The 19,117-nt window shown below is 42.3% G+C and overlaps 1 protein-coding gene across 4 annotated transcripts in view; it reads left to right on the top strand.

Moving 5' to 3' along the window:
- The first annotated feature begins 879 nt into the window (after nt 1-879).
- The window catches only part of Stk38 (serine/threonine kinase 38), a 44,092-nt gene continuing 25,854 nt past the window's right edge, over nt 880-19,117 (top strand). Inside the window, exons 1-5 of one of the 4 annotated variants that reach the window (XM_005389595.2) lie at nt 883-967; nt 5,538-5,568; nt 6,756-6,888; nt 16,569-16,620; nt 17,403-17,525. In XM_005389595.2, the coding sequence (XP_005389652.1) occupies nt 6,758-6,888; nt 16,569-16,620; nt 17,403-17,525 (306 nt within the window). In that variant the 5' untranslated portion in view covers nt 883-967; nt 5,538-5,568; nt 6,756-6,757. Of the gene's footprint in view, nt 968-5,537; nt 5,569-6,752; nt 6,889-16,568; nt 16,621-17,402; nt 17,526-19,117 lie in introns of all 4 variants that reach the window. The other 3 variants (XM_005389596.2, XM_005389597.1, XM_005389598.2) reach the window with 3 other exon arrangements.

Raw genomic sequence — 19,117 nt, 5'->3', positions numbered from 1 at the left:
GGCTGGTCCCGAACTCACAACGATCCTCCTGCCTCAGCCTCAGCTTCCTGAGTGCTGGGATTACAGGCGTATGCCACCACGCCCGGCGACCTAAGGTTACAGTGACTGGAAATCAAAGAGGGTGCAAAAAACTACACGGTGATTAAATTTCACAGAACTATATTATACCCATGCCTGCACAGTTCACGCCTAGCTGGTTAAATCCGAGCAAGATCTGTCATACAGCAAATCGTGTTGGTTTAGCTCATTGTACTGCGCTCATGTCAACTCCCTACTTTTGAGAATGCATCTTTGGTGAAACGTTGACGGAAGTTGGGTGGGTAATGGGTCTACGGAACTTCTCTGTAGTCATTTTGCAACTTCTTGTGAGTCTATACTTATTTCAAAATGAAAAGTAAAAAAAAAAAAAAAAAAGCTCAGTGGTAGACTGCTTGCCTACCACCTATAAACCCCTGGACCTAATCTCCAGTTCTGCAAAAAAAGCGCAAGGTCCTGGCAAGTGCAAGGTCCTGAGTTCAATTCAAAAAAAAAAAAAAAAAAAAAAAAAAAAAAAAAATCAAGAGAACTTCCTCAGCCCAGTCCCGTCCGCCCGGAGACTGCCCCAGACCGCACACGGCCGGCCTCACCCTGGCCTCGCCTGCCCGGGAAACTGGGCGAGGGCGAGGGTGAGGGTGAGGAGGGCGGGGCCGCACATGCGCGGTTCGGCAGACCGGCCGCGCCGGCGGCGACCGACGCATGCGCAGTGTCGGCCCCGAGCCGCCGCGGTGACCCCGAGCCGCCGCGGGGGGACTGGGTACCTTGGCCCCTCTCCCTTGCCGTCTTTTCCGGCGGTTGGTGCTCCTCCCGGTGTCCTCTCCCGGAGAGACTCCTCGGCCCCTTCCGCAGAGCCGCTCTCGCGTCGCCTCCCTCGTCTGACCGAACGGCTGCCGCCGCGGGGGCTGCGCCAGCCCGCCGTCCCGGGGCTCCGGTGAGTGGGGCGGCCGTCCCCGTCGGCGCGGGCTCTCCCCTCCGCACCCCGCTCCTCCCGACCGCTTCTGGGCTCCCCCGCCCCGCCTGCGCCCTCGCAGCGCCTCGGCTTCGCCCGCCCGTCCGCCCCTCCGTCCGTCCGTCCGTCCTCCCCCGCCCGCGTCTCCAGCGTCTCCCCGGCCGGCTCTGCCTGCGTCCCACCCCGACGTTTCTCCGTGTGCCCCGGGGCGGGGGGCCGGGCTCCCCTCTCCCCGCCGCGTTGCCAGCGTTGTCTGCTCGCCGCCTGCAGCCTCGGTCGCTTTTCGCCTCGCTTTTTCCTGCCTCTGGGGTCTGAGAACCCGAGAGCGGCCGCTGGAGCGTAGGGGAGGCGAGAGCCGCCCCCGGGGCGTGGCGCCTTCGCGTGGGTCCCGTTCCTCGGAGTCGGTTAGAGAGGACGTACGCCTAGGGTCCCGGTGGAAAAGCAACAAAGCCAGCGGAGAGGGAAAAGACCCATTCGGGGAGGAGGGTGTGTGGGAAAGCGCGCTCACGGCGAGCGGACCGGGCGCCCAGGTGCGCTCGGCCGGGTCGGGAAGACCGCAAGAGGAGCTCGATCTTTGCAAAGGCGCAATCGAGGCGGTGGGCGTGAAGTAGGTCCTGCGCGTTCTCGCCCTAACAGCTCACCTTGGCTGTGGGTTAGCCCGCCAGTGCGCAGGGTTCCCCAAAATCAAGCAGCCACCACCGCAGGAAGGGCTCCCCTCCCTGCACACCCCAGGCATTTGCAAATCAGCTTCCTCTTGGGAGGACGGCCCCGTCCTCCAACTCTGGCCCAGCCTGCAGTCATCATACGTTAAAGAAACGGACATCAAAAATGAGAGGTCTTCCTAGTTAATCAAGGTGCGAAGTGCACCACACTTACAATAAGGTGGGGGAGGAGTATTAAAACACACGTAGGAGCCGGGCATGGTGTTGCACACCTGTAATCCCAGCACTCGGGAGGCTGAGGCAGGAGGATCGTTGCGAGTTTGAGACCAGCCTGGGCTACAAACTGAGCTTTAGGCCAGCCTGAACTGCATAGCGAGACCCTGTCTCAAAAAAGACAAAAAAAAATAAAACACACATAGGTCATGGTACGTGCTTTCCGATGCACTACAGTTCAGAAGGAGCGGTTGGGCATGTAGCTCTCCAGGAATCGTTTGAGCCCTGAGATTAAACTGCCCAAATGAAAGGCTGTCAGTCACAAAATACTGAGAGAGGACGTTTATAGAGGTAACGGAGTAAGTACCATTGTCAAGTCAATCAGTCAGCCTGTCATAACGGTCTAGAGTGAATAAAACAGTGGTTTTCATTTGACTGCTTTTTGAGTTTGGGATCCCTACTGACTTACGAGAATCACATCCTTCTGTTAGTTTTTAAAACCTTTTTAAGATTGAGTTTCTTACCTACTATTTTCTAATTCTGCTGAGTTGAAGGAGAATGCAGCCTCCAGGACAGGATCTCGGTGGCTTGTGGATCAGGGCAGGAAGGCTTGAAAACGAGGGAAAGCACAATGATCAAGTGCTTGGTTGGCCCAGTAAACCTATGAAATGCTAGGGGTTGACATTAACTGTTTTTTGGTGTTGTTTTTTTTGTTTTTTTGTTTTTTTTGTTTTTTTTTTTTTAAATCTTTTTGAGACAGGGTCTCGCTGTGCAGTTCAGGCTGGCCTTGAGCTCAGTTTGTAGTCCAGGCTGGTCTCAAATTCACAACGATCCTCCTGCCTCAGCCTCCCGAGTGCTGGGATTACAGGCGTGTGCCACCATGCCCGGCTGGTTAACATTTAACTGTATCTTTTGATTAAAGATTATTAGAAATAGGTGAAATTTTTTATGAGTGGAGGAAGAGAAGAGTTTGAAGAGAGGTTAAAGGGAAAGTCAGAGCCCGGTGCGTTGGTGTACTCCTGTAATCCCAGCTACTTGAGAGTCTGGGGCCATGGGATGGCAACTTTGAGGCCATCCCGGGCAATTTAGGGAGACCCCATTTCAAAATTTAAGAGAAGAAAAAGAGGAAGACAATGAAGACAGGAAGAAGGAATGGGGCGGTAGCTGAGAGGTATGTAAAAGGCTCTAAATTTTATCCCCATTAAAGATTGTATTGTCCTAATACATATTTTTAAGAACACTGAATATCTTTTTTTGGGGGGGAGGTGGTACTGGGGGTTGAACCCATGGCCTTCACACTGAGCTACATCCCTAGCTTTTTAAAAAATTTTTATTTTGGAACAGGATTTCAGTGAGTCATGAAGTTGCCCAAGCTGGGCTTGAATTTGTTATATTCCAGCCTCAGCCTCCCAGAGTGCTGGGATTACAGCCATGTACCACCACACCCGCTTCCCTTATGATTGTTTAAAAAGTTTAAGAAATGCCAATTTAAATAAGTTAAAACTTTTCTTGAGCCGGGCATGGTGGCACATGCCTGTAATCCCAGCACTCAGGAGGCTGAGGCAGGAGGATCGCTGGGAGTTTGAGACCAGTCTGGGCTACAAAGTGAGCTCAAGGTCAACCTGAACTGTGTAGGGAGACTCTGTCTCACAAAGACAAAAAAAACCCTTCTTCTTAGTTCTTATATACCCATCACTGTTAATGTACATCTTGTGCTGTTTTAGCTTTGTTGGCCAATATCAGTAACTTGTTTGGTTTACTCTTACTAAAATTGCTCGTTATATGAACAACATTGTCTGAAACGTTCTCAAATGTATTTTTATATTGAAATTATTTCAGTTGTTAAAATGTAATTACACATATGTAAAGAGTCCCCAGAAACTTTCAGACAAGGGAGGAATACACGGCCCCTACTTGTGTTTTTACTTCTTTTTTAGTTCTGGTTTTAAGCTTTCTTCACTAAACACAGAGTGCCTGCGGTTTTCATTGTGGGTGGAGACTGACAAACAAGGAACCACACCCAGCTTCTTAGGGTTGTTGTTTTTTTAAACACAAATTCCTCCACTGATACCCAAAAAACGTTTCGGTTTGCTTTGGTATTAGTAAAAACCATTAAAAAATAACATTTTATAGTAAAGTAGCCCTGAATATAATGTCTTAAAATTGTCCTTACAGAACCATTTTTGCACAGAATAAGTGAAAACATTTGACTCTGAGGTAGAGCCTTGTTTTTGAATCTCTGCTGTGAAGAAAGAACTGATTTTTTGCCCAAGTATCTTTTTTAAAACACTGCTAGTGTTTTAAATAGCCGTTTTTCTTAGTAATAACAAGTGTTTTCACGTTATGTACAAGTCTTGTTTAATCCGCAAAACAATTTGAAAAGCTGCTAAATATTAAGGGGGAATCTTTAAAAAAACTTTGCATAGAGTGCACTGTCTTTGTAAGTGGCCTTTGGGTCTCTTGATTTTCACTCAGCTTTATATTGGGGTGAAAGGGCAGAAGCAGACCACAGGGGAAGAAGGCAGGGTAAGGATGAAGTACTGAGCACTGGTGCCAGTGCTGGAGCAAGTGAGTGTCAGTGAGCAGTGTAGCCAGATGCGATAACGGGTTAGCCAAAGGATCTGGAAAGAAATGAGATTGCACATTTAGGTGAAAAAATACTATATAAACTTTTAACCTGTTCGTGTCTCTCTACCCTGGTACAAGAGATTGTCAGGGACTTCGTACTGACTTACATCCCTAGCCTTTTTTTAATTTTATATTTTGAGACATGGTCTTGTTAAGTTACCCAGGCTGTACTCAAACTTGTGATCCTCCTGCCTTAGCCTCCCAGAGTGCTGTTACAGGCATGTTCCACCAAGCCCAGCTGGTATTGTTTTGTTCTTACATAAAACGAGGAAGTTAGGATCCCTCATTTTTTAAGGTGTCTTCCATCACTATAATTGTGATTATATTTTTTCCTTTGTAATATTGTCTCCTTTATAGGTCTTTATTGTAACTTGTAAATGTGAACAACCAGCAGAGATTTGTCGAATACCTTAAGGCTGTGTCTGCATGTATATGCATATATCTATATATCTATATACCTATATATAGATATATAGATATTTTTAACAGTACCGGGGATCGAACTCCCGACCTTGCGCTTGCCAGGCAGGCGCTTATGCCACTGAGTTATATCCCCAGCCCAACCTATGTATTTTAGTCATAGGTTAGTTTCTTTTTTTCTTTTATTTTGGTTTTTTTCTTTGAGGCAGGGTCTTGTCATGTAGTTCAGGCTGGGCTTGAACTCACTGTGTAGTCCAGGCTGGCCTCAAACTTGAAGCAGTCTTCCTGCCTCAGCCTCCCAAGTGCTGAGATTACGGGCATGCACCACCATGCCTGGCTATAGATTAGTTTCTTAAAACTGGAGAAATAGAAAACCTAAAAGTTATGCTCCTTTAACAGCACATGCGTATTGAACAAAATATAGAAAAACATGGTTAAAGGCCAAGCCAGAATAAAATTATCTGTTATATCTTCACTGCCTAGAATTAAACTAACATTTGATTATGTATTTCTAACAATTATGTATGCACATATAATATGCACATATAATAAACACAAAAATGAGATCATGATGTACATTTTATTTTATTTTTAAAAATTTTTTTTTTTTTTTTTTTTTTCTGGTACAGGGAATCGAACTCACGACCTTGCGCTTGCCAGGTGGGTGCTGTGCCGCTGAGCTAAATCCCCAGCCCCATGATGTACATTTTAAAATCTGTTCTTTTCACCTAGATTAGAAACATTACACCTGATATTAAATAATTGAATATATTTTAACTGTCTGCTTATTTCATTGTTGGCCTGTGACCTAGAAACCCCGCCCGTAGTTTCATTCAGTTCTGTTTTTGTGTATACATGTTATTTCTTTTTATATATACATGTTTTCTGTCCTTTGTCATTACAATGCTGTATTGAACACCTTTGTGTATGTATGAATCATTATGGGTCTACTTTGATTATTTTCAATTTTTTTTATTTATTTATTTTTGTCTTTTTTGAGACAGGGTCTCGCTATGCAGTCCAGGCTGGCCTTTGATACCTTGATTATTTTCAAGGTAGTTTCCTAAATGGCAAAGAATGTTACTGTATGTGTGTGTGTGTGTGTGTGTGTGTGTGTGTAGAGAGAGAGGGTCTATTTTTAATTTATGCATATGGTATTGTAATCTTGTTCTTTTCCTTTCAAAAAAATATAACATTATGTTTTTTGTAAAGATTATGTTCTTGTGGTTTTTAGGTACCAGTAGAGTTGCTTTTGATTATTGTTTTCTCTCTCTTATTTTTTTATACTGGTGATTGAACCTAGGACCTGGTGCCTGCTAGCCAAGCATCCTGCCACTGAGCTCTAGCTCCAGCCACTATTATTTTTTGGGGTAAAGTCTCCTTAACTTGCCCAAGGTGGCCTGGAATTTACAGTCCTCCTGCCTCAGCCTCCTGAGTAGCTAGGGTTACAAATGTGTGGCATCACACCTGGATACATGGTATTTCTAGGGTACATCTACTGAAATTTATTGATTTCTTTGTTAAATTGCTTCTAACTTCTCATAATAGAAATTATGGGACAATGAATATCCTTTATTTGGTGCACAGTCTGTATATGTCCCCTTAAGAATCTGTGTGACAATTTCTGGAGTCTTTTTTACATATGGGTGGGGTTTCTGGGTCATAGGATCTTACTCGGTGCTTATTTTCACTGAGCATTATGTTTGTCTGACTTTTGTTACATATTATCTGTGTTGTGTGTCTTCCAAAAAATTCATACCAACCTGTGTTTCTACCGATGGGGATATAGAGTTCATAAAAGGTCTGTGCTAACTTGAAGTCCATTACCTCTTCTTTGTTTCTAGCAGCCATGGCAATGACAGGCTCAACACCTTGCTCATCCATGAGTAATCACACTAAGGAAAGAGTGACAATGACCAAAGTGACACTGGAGAATTTTTATAGCAACCTTATCGCTCAACATGAAGAACGAGAAATGAGGTAAGGAATTGTTTGAAAAAAGTATATCATAATTGTGGCATTTATGTCTAGTGTCGTAAAGCACACTCATAGTATTGTTGACAGGAGACCAAGTCCTGGCTGTGCTGTGGCCTACCCCCTGTCGTGGTGTGATTGTGTAACAGGTTTCTGAAAGGCTTCCACTTGGTGATAGACCTCAGTTTAGAATGTTGCCTGTGCCATTTAGTGCTGCATGATGCTCGAATTTGTTCCGTAGTCTTTTTGTGTGTTATATCCTACGTCATGACAATGGAGATAATACTATTTGAGTTGCAGGATTGCTGTGGGGTTAGATATAGCAAGTTAAAAGGTCACCGTAGTAATCATTTACCTGTTAGTCAGTTTTTTATTGCTGTAACAGAATCCCTGAGAAAAATAATTTTAAGGAGGAAAAATTGGTTTTGGCCCAAGGTTTCAATCCATGGTTGGCTGGAGCTGTCAGCTTGGGCCTGAGGTGAGGCAGAGCATCGTGGCAGTGGGAGTGTGTGACACAGGCTGCTGCTCAACTCAGGGCAGCCAGGAAGTGGAGAGAGACAGCCAGATGGGGCCAGAGACGAGATACAGTCCCCAGGGCTACACCCTGACGACTCCCTTCAGCTAGGTCCCGTCTTCCCAGTTTCTGTCACTTCCCAGTAATGCCTTCCAATTGACAGCCGTGTATGGATTACGCTACTGATGAAATGAAAACCCTTGTGATCCAGTCCCTTCCCAGAGTCCCACCTCTGAACACTGATGCATTGCAGACTCAGCCTCCAACATGTGACCCTTTTGGGGAGCATTTTAAGTCCAAACCCTACCATGTAGTTAATAGTAACAGTGACAGCTGTCGTTACTGCTGTTACTGATGTGATATACTCTCTGTGTAGTATGTCATTGTTAAAAATACTTTCTACAACATTTTATAATGTATTCATTTCTGTACTTCTGTATTCAGAAGTACAGAAAGGTTGAGGGAATTATACAGCGAGTACATTTATACATATCATCTAGATTCTGTAACAACCATTATATTGTGTATTTATTTTTATCACATATCTGTCATTCTACTCCTCTATCCATTCATTAAGCCATCTTAAGTTTTTGCCATACTTCAAAGTATGTTGCAGACATCAGTGTGCTTTATTTCTGAATGTTTCTGCTTAAATAACATTAACTAGAGTTCAATATTTATATGTATATTCTGGGGGTATAAAATTTACTTACCATGAAATGTGCAAGTTGAAAGGTACCATTTGATGAGTTTTGACAAAGGTTTACACCTGTGTAATTTAAAAATCCCATCAGATGTAAAACCTTACCATCCTCCCAAAGCTTTTCATGCCTCTTGGACCTCAACTTCAGGCAGCCACTGTTGGGATTTTGTTCCCACCACAGGTTAGTCTTGTCTCCTCCATGCACACTGAACATGTAAATGTTATACAGTAAGTACTCACACGAGTAAGGCATCTTTCAGCATAATGTTTTTGAGGTTCATTTGTGTCACTGTGTATCAATAGTTTGTTCCTTTTTATTGGTGAGTACCTTCTGTTTTCTGACGACCTCAGTATATTTTTCCATTCACCTGTTGATAAACATCTGGGTTCTTTTCAGTTTTGAGCTATTTTGAAGAAATTTCCATGAACATTCCTATACAAATGTTTTTGTAGGGCCGGGGATATAGCTCAGTGGCAAAAGCGCCTGCCCGGCAAGTGCAAGGTCCTGAGTTTGATTCCTGGTACCAAAAAATAAAAATAAAAAAACAAATTTTTTTGTGAACATTTATTCATTTCTCAATACCAGTAAGTAGAATTGCTAGATTATAAACATATATAGGTATATGTTACTTTTATTAGAATCTGGTAGACTGTTCTACTATATTACCAATAGTATATGAAAGTTCCAGTTGCTTTACATTTTTGCTAACATTTGTGTGGTCAGTATTTTAAATTCAGCTATTCAGGGGGATACTTCGTGGTATCTAAATATGGTTTTAGTATTTAATTTTCATTTCCTTGATGATTAGTGATATTAAACATTTTCATGTGTTTTTTTGGCCATTGTATATGTTCTTCCTTGAAGTATTCGTTGTTTTTTGTCAATTTGACTGATAAACCACCATTAAAAAATTAGTTATGTTTTTTCAGAGATGTCCTTTCTAGGTTAAGGAAGTTTTCTTCTATTACTGTTTGACTGAGAGTTTTTTATTTTGTTATTACTGTTTTTGTGGTACTAAAGATTGAACCCAGGGCCTTCACACTGAGCTGCATCCCCAGGTCTTTTTAATTTTTTTGAGACAGGATCTCACTAAATTGCCCAGGCTGTATTTGATTTTTTTTTTTTTTTTCCCCTGGTACTGGGAATCAAACTCGCGACCTTGCGCTTGCCAAGTAGGTGCTGTGCCACTGAGCTATATCCCCAGCCCTTAGAGGTTTTGGTTTTTTGGCTTTTTTTTTTTTTTTTGGTTCCAGGCTGTGTTTGAACTTGTAGTCCTTTTTCCTCAGCCTCCGAGAGTGTCTGGCTCAGCTTGGAGTTACTATTTGTTTGTTTATGAATGAGTGGAATTTTGTCAAAAAATTTTACTATATCTTTGAAATGATCACACTGTTTATTCTTTTTTTTTTTTTTTTTTTGCCTTTTTGAGACAGGGTTTCACTGTGCACTTCAGGTTGGCCGAGCTCACTTCATAGCTCATAGTTCGAGACCCAAGCTGGTCTCGAACTCACAACGATCCTCCTACCTCATCCTCCCGAGTGCTGGGATTGCAGGCATGCACCACCATGCCTGGTCCTTTATTTTTTTAATATGGTGAATTGCATGGACTAATTTTTAAATGTTAAACTAACCCTGCCTTCCTGGAATAAAACCCTCTTGGTTATAAGGTATGTTTATAGGTATGTATGTTGCAGGGTTTTTGTTTTTCTGGTTTTTTGTTGTTGTTGTTGTTTTTGTTTTTTTTTTTGAGACAGGGTCTTGCAGTGCAGTTCAGGCTGGGCTTAAGCTCACTTTGTAGCCTAGGCTGGCTTTGAACTTGCAGCAATCCTCCTGCCTCAGCCTCCTGAGTGCTGGGATTACAGGCATGTAACATTACTCTCAGATGTTGCTAGATTTAATGTGTTGTTTGGAAAACCTATTTTTCATGAAGGTATAAATCATAATTTACATGGAATGTATGGCTTGACTTTAAATATGCTGTTTTGTTTTGGTTTTTTTTGAGACAGGCTCTTGCTGTGCAACTCAGGCTAGCTTTGTACTCACTGTGTAGCCCAGGCTCGTCTGGAACTCACTGTGATCCTCCTGCCTCAGCCTCCCCAGTGCTGGGACTATAGGTGTGCGCCACCACACCTGGTCTAAACATGCAGTTGTATAAGTGGAATAGACAAGTATTTTACATCTGGTTGTGGCCAGCTGGTGTTCACGTAAGCAAACATGCGCCCTAAGTCCCGAATTAGGGAGAATTCAGAGATAAATTCGCATAGTATATAGCATGTGAAACCTGTTGGAAATACTGTCAAATGCAACCACTCTTTAATTCAGAGAGATTATAATTGTAATTATAAAGCAAACACTTATGGATTCTGACATAGATATTTTATTTCATAGTAGTCTGTTTGTTTTTATCCCTAGTTGTGGTTTGCTTTTTTTTTTTTTTTTTCGGTTTTTCTCCGGTACCGGGAACCGAACTCACGACCTTGCGCTTGCCAGGCAGGCGCTTTTGCCGCTGAGCTAAACCCCCAGCCCCGTGGTTTGCTTTTGATACATATATCACATTCTATAGGAACAAGATGATCTACAGTTTTGTTTACATTATTAATATATGTTATGTTGTGATACATACTAATATTGCACTCCTAAATAGGGCTAAGTTAACACTTTGTTTTGTTTTAAGGGTTCTAAGATGAAAAGGCTTTCCAAAAGCTGTTTTGCTCTTATTTACCTTGTGCTTCTGTGAGTGGAACCCTGAGCCCCTGAGCTACATCCTCAGTCCTTTTATTTTTACCCCTAAAAGACAAAATAAATGAAAAAACAGATGGTAAGAAAAGAATGGCCAGGCGAGGTGGCACATGACTGTAATCCCAGCACTCAGGAGCCTCAGGCAGAAGGATCGCTGGGAGTTCGAGGCCAACCTGGGGTACAAAGTGAGTTCAAGGCCAGTTTTAACTGCATAGCAAAACTTTGTCCCAAAAAGACAAAAAAAAAAAAAGTTTAGACATTTAAGAGAATAAAAATGTTCGTTAATTTTTGTCATTATTAATTTACTATTATATTTCATTAAAAAAGAAATAAAGAAATAATAGATACTTTGAGCCTTTAAAATCAGTATCAGTATCTGGGTGTGATGGTTCATGCCTGTAGTCCCAAAACTGCTGAGGAAGGAGGGTCACAAGTTCAAGCCCAACCCTGGTGACTTAGTGAGACCTGTCTCAAAATAGAAAATTTTAAAAAAAGGCTGGAGATGTAACTCATTACAAAGTCCCTGGGTTTAATCCCCAGTACTACAGAAAGGAAAACAAAACACAACAGCATTTCCTTGTAAATCTTTTTCATTTTGTACCCTCTATTTTGGATATGAGTTGATAGTTGGGTTTGGTTAGTTGATACCGTTTGATATGACTTTTAGGTTTTGTTATTGCTAGAAAATTGAAACAAAAAGTGGTGATTGGCAGGCAATACCTCAGCAAAAAGTAAACCAAACTTTAGATGTTGTGGTAAAGTATCATAGAATCTTGGTAAACAGAATTTTGGTTATATCAGACAACTGAAGATGAGAAAATATTTTATTATTGGTACATAGTAACCTACCTGGCAGTTTGAAATAATCTCTGTAATTTACATGCAGTTTATGCACTGTTCCATTTTAGCAGAGCACAAGATTGTGGTTTTTTTTGTTTGTTTGTTTGTTTTTGGGTACCGGAAATTGAATTCATGACCTCATGCTTGCCAGGCAGGCGCTGTGCCACTAAGCTAAATCCCCAGCCCCTGAGATTGTGTTTTAAAGAAAGAATTTACTGCATGGGGAGATGTATCCAAAGTCTGGAGATAGAAGAAAGACTGAAATATTTTGGGAGGTTATTTCCTGTATACAAGTAAAGTATGAGAATTTAGGGTGGTTTCATAGAAACACTATGGCAAGTTTCACAGATGTTTTACAAACATACCCACCTCCTCCAGCACAGTGTCCATCACACAGTGCCACAGAATGCTGCCTGATGTTCTGCTACATTCCTGGTCTTTCCAGCTGCCTAGAGGTTCCATTGTACCTTCAGCTTCATTCTCAACTTTAAGCATCACATTCTCAAGGGCTCTTGGTAGGTACTGTGTGACTCTGCCACACATTTTTGCCTGGCCTTCCAGGCCTTCTTTTGAAATCTGGGTGAAAGCCTCCATGACCCTATGCTCTTGCATTCTGCATGCTTGAAAAACCAGTACCATCTGGATGACACCAGGGTTTGCTGCCAGCTGAAGGAATAGTTTGGTCCCCTTGAAGCATGGCTGAGAAGCCGTGATTGCCATACCTAGATTGCTAAATTTGAGGGAAAACACATCCCTAGGTGATCCTGAATGAGTAGGATGCCCTGGGTTCTCTTTCAAAGCAAAGTCTTTCAAAGGAGTTTATCCTTTTACTTTTGTTGTTGTTGTTTTATTTTATTTTATTTTATTTTTGAACCTGCAGTAGGTGTGGTCTGGCTATTTCCTGAGATACTCTGGAAATGTCTTTCCTGTTGTCCTGATGTAAAGCACTTGACCTCTCTGAAATGCTGATCTTTTCAGCAGCCTCTCCTTGGTTCCAACTTTACAGGGGCTTTTTATCTGGCCCAGCTACAGTTTTTTTCAAATTCAGCTCTGTTTTGTGCTCCTAATTCTCATTGTAAATCCGGATAAAAGCAGACAGCAACACCCATGCTACAGCCTGAACATTGAGCTGTCTTGAAATTTTCTCCGCCAGATCGTTTAGTCTGCAGTTAGTCTGCTGTCTTCATATTCAGCCTCACACAGAATCTTTGGACATAAACAAAACTTAGATTGTCAGAATGTAACATGTCTAGTCCAACTGCCAGTGGAATCTTGTCCCCAAATGCACCCTCTTGAGCTTGACCTTTACTATCTGCATTCGCATCAGCATTCTGCTCTTCTGAGCTCTGGCCAGTGTCACCCATAAACCTCTACTTGAGGGACGCTAGGGGTTCTCTAGCCCATATCTCTAAACTCTTCCAAACTCCTGCAGCAAACCAGTTCCAGAGACTTCTGAACCACAAGATCACATGCCAACAACCCTGTTCCTAGTACCAGTTTTCTGTATTAATCACTTCCCAGTGCTGGAGCAAAATACCTGGGACCCACAATTTAAAGGAGGAGAGGGTTAATTTGGCTTACAGTTTTGAAGGATTCAGTCCATGGCGGCTGGCTTCTCAGCAGAGATGTCATGGTGGGAGGGAATGATGGAGAAAAGCTGCTCATCCCGTGGCAACCGGAGAGCAGAGGGAGAAGGGAGGAGCTGGGGACAAGAGTGCCCTTCCAGGTTATGCCCTCAGTGACCCACTTTCAAGTAAACCTACTTCTTAACAGCACTTGCAGTGATGTGCTCATCAGTGGATGAATGTGCTGATTGGTGTAGTCCCCCTACCTCCATGGTCCAGTCACTTTCCAACAGCCCCATCTCTGAGGATAGCAGACTTTGGGAAGCATTTTAGATTTGAACCCTAAAATTAGCTAACATGGCATTGCTACCAACAGTATGCCTATGAAGGGGCCTGCTTTTTTCTGTCTCATTATGAACATTTAAAAATAATCAGTAATATAGTGAGCCTGTCCCCAGTGTATTTATCCTTCAGGTTCAACCGTTGTTAAGACTTTGCTATATTTGCTTCATTTATCTCATCTTATTTGATTGATTGATTGATTGTAGTGCTAGGTATGGAACCCAGGAATGGGCTCTGAACTGCATCCCCAACCCTATTTTTTTTAATCTTAAAACAGGTTTTCATTAAGTTGTCTAAACTGGCCTGAAGCTTGTACTCTTCCTGTCTCAGTCTGTTGGGTAGCTAGAATTGTAGACATACACCACCAGGCTGGCTTCACTGTATTTTTTCTTGCTATTGTGTTTTAAAGTTAATTACAGAGCTATCATTTTACTTCAATAAACATCTCCAAAAATATGGCCATTTTCTCGCATAATCAAAATGTCAAGATGGTTCAAGCCATGTTCACAGTAGTTCCTTGATATCATCCCACAAAGGATGCCATTTTGAAACCCCATTTTAGGCTTGCTTGGTATTTTGGATGTTCTCATGGTCTTTGTAGACCAGATCCCAGCAAGTCATTGTTATAACAGATTTTTTTTTCTAGATACTTTATCTGACAGAATAATCTAATTGTATTTAAGGAGTTACTTTTTTTGGTTTGTTTTTGTTTTGTTTTGTTTTGTGGTACTGGGGATCAAACTCACAATCTTGCACTTGCCAGGCAGGCACTTATGCCACTGAGCTATATCCCTAGCCCCTAAGGAGTTATTTATGATAACTTTATTCCCAGGCAGGTGTTCTACTGAAACCAATTTAATTGCACATGCAGTAAAACTATGAGACCTCCAAGTTTTTATGTAGATTTGAAATAAAGTTATAAGGAGCCAGTTCTGGGACACTGGATACCATGTAAGATGTGTATCCCACCCTAGTGTAGTCAAACAATCAGAACAGTGGAGAGATACAGGATAGCACAGAAAAAAATTGACTGTAGTTACTATGTTCTGCTCTGACTTTCCTTACTCTCCCCAAATTCCCTGAGATGGAATTAGCGTCCTGAAAATATCAGTAGCACATTCTTCCTCCTTTAATACGTACACACACACAGATACATATCTCAAAATACTCTGGGAACTGGGTGAAGAGACATGGGGATGCTGGGAGCTATCTAGATGCTTTTCTCTTCCTATCAGGATCAGATGGATCCTTTTGCTTCATGAGAGTTTGGACATCAATTCTTACTCATTGCTTGGTCCTACAGATTTGTTCCGCGACTTCTAACAAAGAATTCATTTTAACAAAGTAGTGTTACCGTAATAGATATTCATGACCAAAACGGACTCATTTTCTTTCCGAGCTCCTCACTAGGTTTCCTATCTTGGTTAGTGGCAACATTTTCTCTCTGACAAGAAAATCGGAGACTTTTTTCCATGACTCCTACTGCCAGTTGGTCTTCTTTGCAATAGACTTCTTCATTTTATTCTGATTTTCCAGCCTGAGTACCACATCTTTACTGCACATTGGAATTAATAAAATAGGTTTTAATTGGCCTCATGTCTCTCAGTTATTTTCCTTGCTTGTTAGTCCATCAGATCCTCATTACCACGGGCTACTGTGATGAAATAGAAGTTTCACCAGGCGTGGTGGTACATGCCTGTAATCCCAGCACTTAGAAGCTGAGGCAGGACAATCACCATGAGTTCAAGGCCAGCCTGCACTACATAGCAAGACCCTGTCTTAAAAAAACAACCACCAAAAATTTCATCACCTCACCCCTTTGCATACAGGCTTCTGTTTGCTCCCAGTTGTCTTCATACTCAGTACCTGCACTGTGTATCAGCCCCACTAAGCTATATGCCCCTGCTCCAGCTGCCACACACACTTCTTCCCTTTATTTCGGATGCTGAGAAGCGATGGAGAGATTCCTGTCCATGTGCTTGCTTTTATTATGCTGAGTAAACAAAGGTTCTGTAAGGAAGTTTTACTTATTTCTTTGAAATTTATAAAATCAGGATGAGACCATAGATCAAAAATATTCTTAGATGGAAGGTGTGAGGGTATCTCAGTGGTAGGAGGCCCTGAGTTCAGTCCTTAGCACCAAAAAAAAAAAAAAAAAAAAAAAAGGTTTTGGGGGAATTTTTTTTTTTTTTTTTTTTTTTTCTTTTTTTGAGACAGGGTCTTCTATGGCGTTCAGACTGGCTTTGAGCTCACTTTGTAGCCGGGGCTAGTGTTGTACTCCCAACAATCCTCCTGCCTCAGCCTCCCAAGTGTTGGGATTGCAGGTGTGTGCCACCACGCCTGGCAATGCAGTTTCTAAACTTAAGGTTTAGTGTTCCTGAGATTTGGGGCGGGAAGTTTTTGTAGCGGTGCCAATCACCTTTTTTGATCCCCTCTCCCTAATCTCCACACTCTGCTGTTACCTCTGTTGTTTGTTACTGTTTGCTTTTGGCAAGGACGAAGACGAACATGAAAATGAAGAAGATTTCAGTCAGAGAGAAATACCTTGATAGAAGTTATCAGATACCACCTGTTGTGGGTTGGCAAGGAGAATATAACTGTGAGGGAGAGGTGGGGAAGGAAAGGGGAAAAGGTTCAGTTTTGAAACAAGATCTTTGTTGTATTAATTTATCTTTTGAAAATACAACATCTAGCGGAGGGTGGGAATCTTTTCACTTCTAGTACAGTAGGTAAAATTTTTTATTTGAATGAAACATTGTAGATTTGCCTGCCTTTGTCATTTTTTTCAAAACAAGTTGTTTGCCAGGTATGGGTCCTCATGCCTGTAATCCCACCACTCGGGAGGCTGAGGCAGGAGGATCACTGAGAGTTCCGGGCCAGCCTGGGCTACAAAGTGAGACCTTGTCTCAAAAAAATATTTTTTTTTAAAGTTACATTTGCATAGAAAGCAGACTTTTTTTCATATATTTTTCTCATTTGTTTTAGACAAAAGAAATTGGAAAAAGTGATGGAAGAAGAAGGCCTAAAAGATGAAGAGGTAATTAATACTGGAATTTTTTCTCTAGGAATATAGAATGTATGGCTGTCTTATCCATCAAGTTAATGTTGGTGTCCAGGGGAGGGGTTTTGGCTCAGATATGGAAGAATTTATGGGGTGATGTGCTTCTAAATTTGGGAGAATTATTGAGAGGAAGACTTCTCTAGGCACAGTTATAATCAGTTAGGTTTAGATTTCTAAGAAAAAGGATGAAATCAATCAAATTAAAATGTAAAAGAACAAGGGACAGTGTTCTTACACAGTTCATTAAGAAAGCTCCATAGAAGTGAGGCAAATTTCTGAAGTCATTGTGAAGGCGAAGACCTGCCTCACATCAGCCCTGCTGCCCACTGCCCGGAGGTGTGGAAGGAGAGAAGACTGCGAGCAGCTTGTGACGGCATGGAAAAGCATTAGCAGTAGGAGGGGTCACACAGAACCCTGTGACCTGTGGGCGACAAAGACAGAGTACTTGTAGGGATAATTAAAAGTTAAAACACGATGAGTTGCACTGTGTGGGAGAAAAACCAGGGAGAAAAAAAATGTGGGTTTATCCCCTTCCTTAGAAATGTTTGAGTAGTGGGCTGTGAAGTAAACTGGTTAGAGTGCTCAGAGGGGAACCCTTATTCAGTGTGGCTTGCTAGTTGTGTCTGAAGGCCAGGGAAGGGAGAAGCCACTCTTAATCATGGCCTGCTCTCCAGCTGGGCAGGACGTAAGTGACTTCCTTGCAGAGTCTCAGAATCTCAGCCCTTTCGCTTTGCTTCCCTCTTCTATTTAAACATTAGAAACGGCTCAGGAGATCAGCGCATGCTCGGAAGGAAACAGAATTTCTTCGTTTGAAAAGAACAAGACTTGGATTGGAAGATTTTGAGTCCTTAAAAGTCATAGGCAGAGGAGCGTTTGGTGAGGTAAAAACCACAGCTTATTTGTCAAGTACAAAAATACCACAGAACTTCAAAGTTCTAACATGTTGTAAGCTTATGATCGTTGGTATAAGCAACATATAGGGGGTTTTGTGGGTCAGGTGTGTGAGACCTACATGCTAACTGCCCTGTCTGGCCTCTCTTTCTTGCCCTCTTCACTGCCCAAGATCTCTGTTCTTTTCTGTTTTGCCAGGGATTATATTAGTGTTTTAAGTATTGATTTAGAGGTTTGAAATGTAGAAGGAAGTTATTCACATAGCATTTTTCCTTCCATAATTATGACAATAACTCATTGTATAGAGGATGAACTTAAAAATTGGGTGGTGTGTGTACTATCCCACTCTCATACAGCTGCTGGGTGCTGGGGGCAGAAGTTGAGCCCATGTCTTCTGAACTTAAAGCTCTTACTTCCCAGTATCACACTGCTTTTCCAGGAGTAAACAGAGTATCACCATCTGTCTTAGGTACTCTTCTCGTTGCTGAGACAAAATATCCAATCCCCAAAGTTAAAGGAGAAGGGCTGTTTAGCTCACAGTTTGCAGAGGTTTCAGTCCATAGTCGGCTGGCTCCAAGGCAGGGTGGTACAGGGCAAAGGGCAGCAGTTCATGGCAAAGCAACAAGTGAGAGAGGTGAGAGCAAGCCTCTTTCCATCCCTTATATCGAATGCAGGCTGCCAACCCTAGAGTGGGTATAGCACTCACACCCATAATCCCAGCCTTAGACCATGAGTTAATGACAAACTCTAAAAGCTGCCACCATGACTGCATGAGGCTTTGGGGGACATCTAGACACAAACCATACCACCATCCATTAGTTCTTCCCACCCAATTCATGCACCCTCTAAAAAGATGATCATGGGAAGCAGAATTTATAGAAAAGAATTACATAGATGAAGGTATAGAATTGAAAGCATTTTCAGTTTTGCTCCAGTTACTTTTTCTGGCCCTGAGAATTGAATCCAGGGCCTCAGGCATGTGAGGCAAGCATCATTCTGTCACTGAGATACATTCTCAGTGCTGTTTAAAATTTTATTATGATACAAGGTCTGGCTAAGTTGCCCAGGCTGGCCTTGAACTTGCCTCAGCCTTCTGAGTAGCTGAGATTATAGGCATGCACCACCAGGCTGAGCTAACAAATAAGTCCTGCTTAATCACAAGAGCAGCCTGCGGAGGTGGTTTAAATGAGCCCATGCAAAGTCATTCTTATTAATGGAAAACATCTAAAGTGAACAATCTACTGATATGATAGTTACATTAACTGACAGAGAGGAGGGCCATATTATTAAAACCAGTACCCAGAGGGAATTGTAATATTTCAAAGGCACGGGTAAAGATAAAATTGATTCCTCAGGGGTCAAAATTCCTGATGGCCCTTGAGAGAGGGGAAGTGCTCTTAAAAGCACTTCCAGCCCACTACAGTGGCGCATACCTATAATCCTAGCACTCCTCTGAGGGCTGAGACAGTAGGATTGCAAGTGGAGCCCAGCTTGAGAAATTTAAAGACTTAGCAAGACCCTGTTTCAAAAAATATGTATACTAATAAGTAAATATTTAAGAAAAGAAAAAGGGGCATAGATG

This window comes from Chinchilla lanigera, unplaced genomic scaffold (assembly GCF_000276665.1).
Source record: "Chinchilla lanigera isolate Chin_1 unplaced genomic scaffold, ChiLan1.0 scaffold00036, whole genome shotgun sequence".
Classification (NCBI taxonomy): Eukaryota; Metazoa; Chordata; class Mammalia; order Rodentia; family Chinchillidae; genus Chinchilla; species Chinchilla lanigera.
The sequence above is the reverse complement of the archived record's forward strand: the minus strand, read 5'-3'. Positions and strand labels throughout refer to the sequence as shown.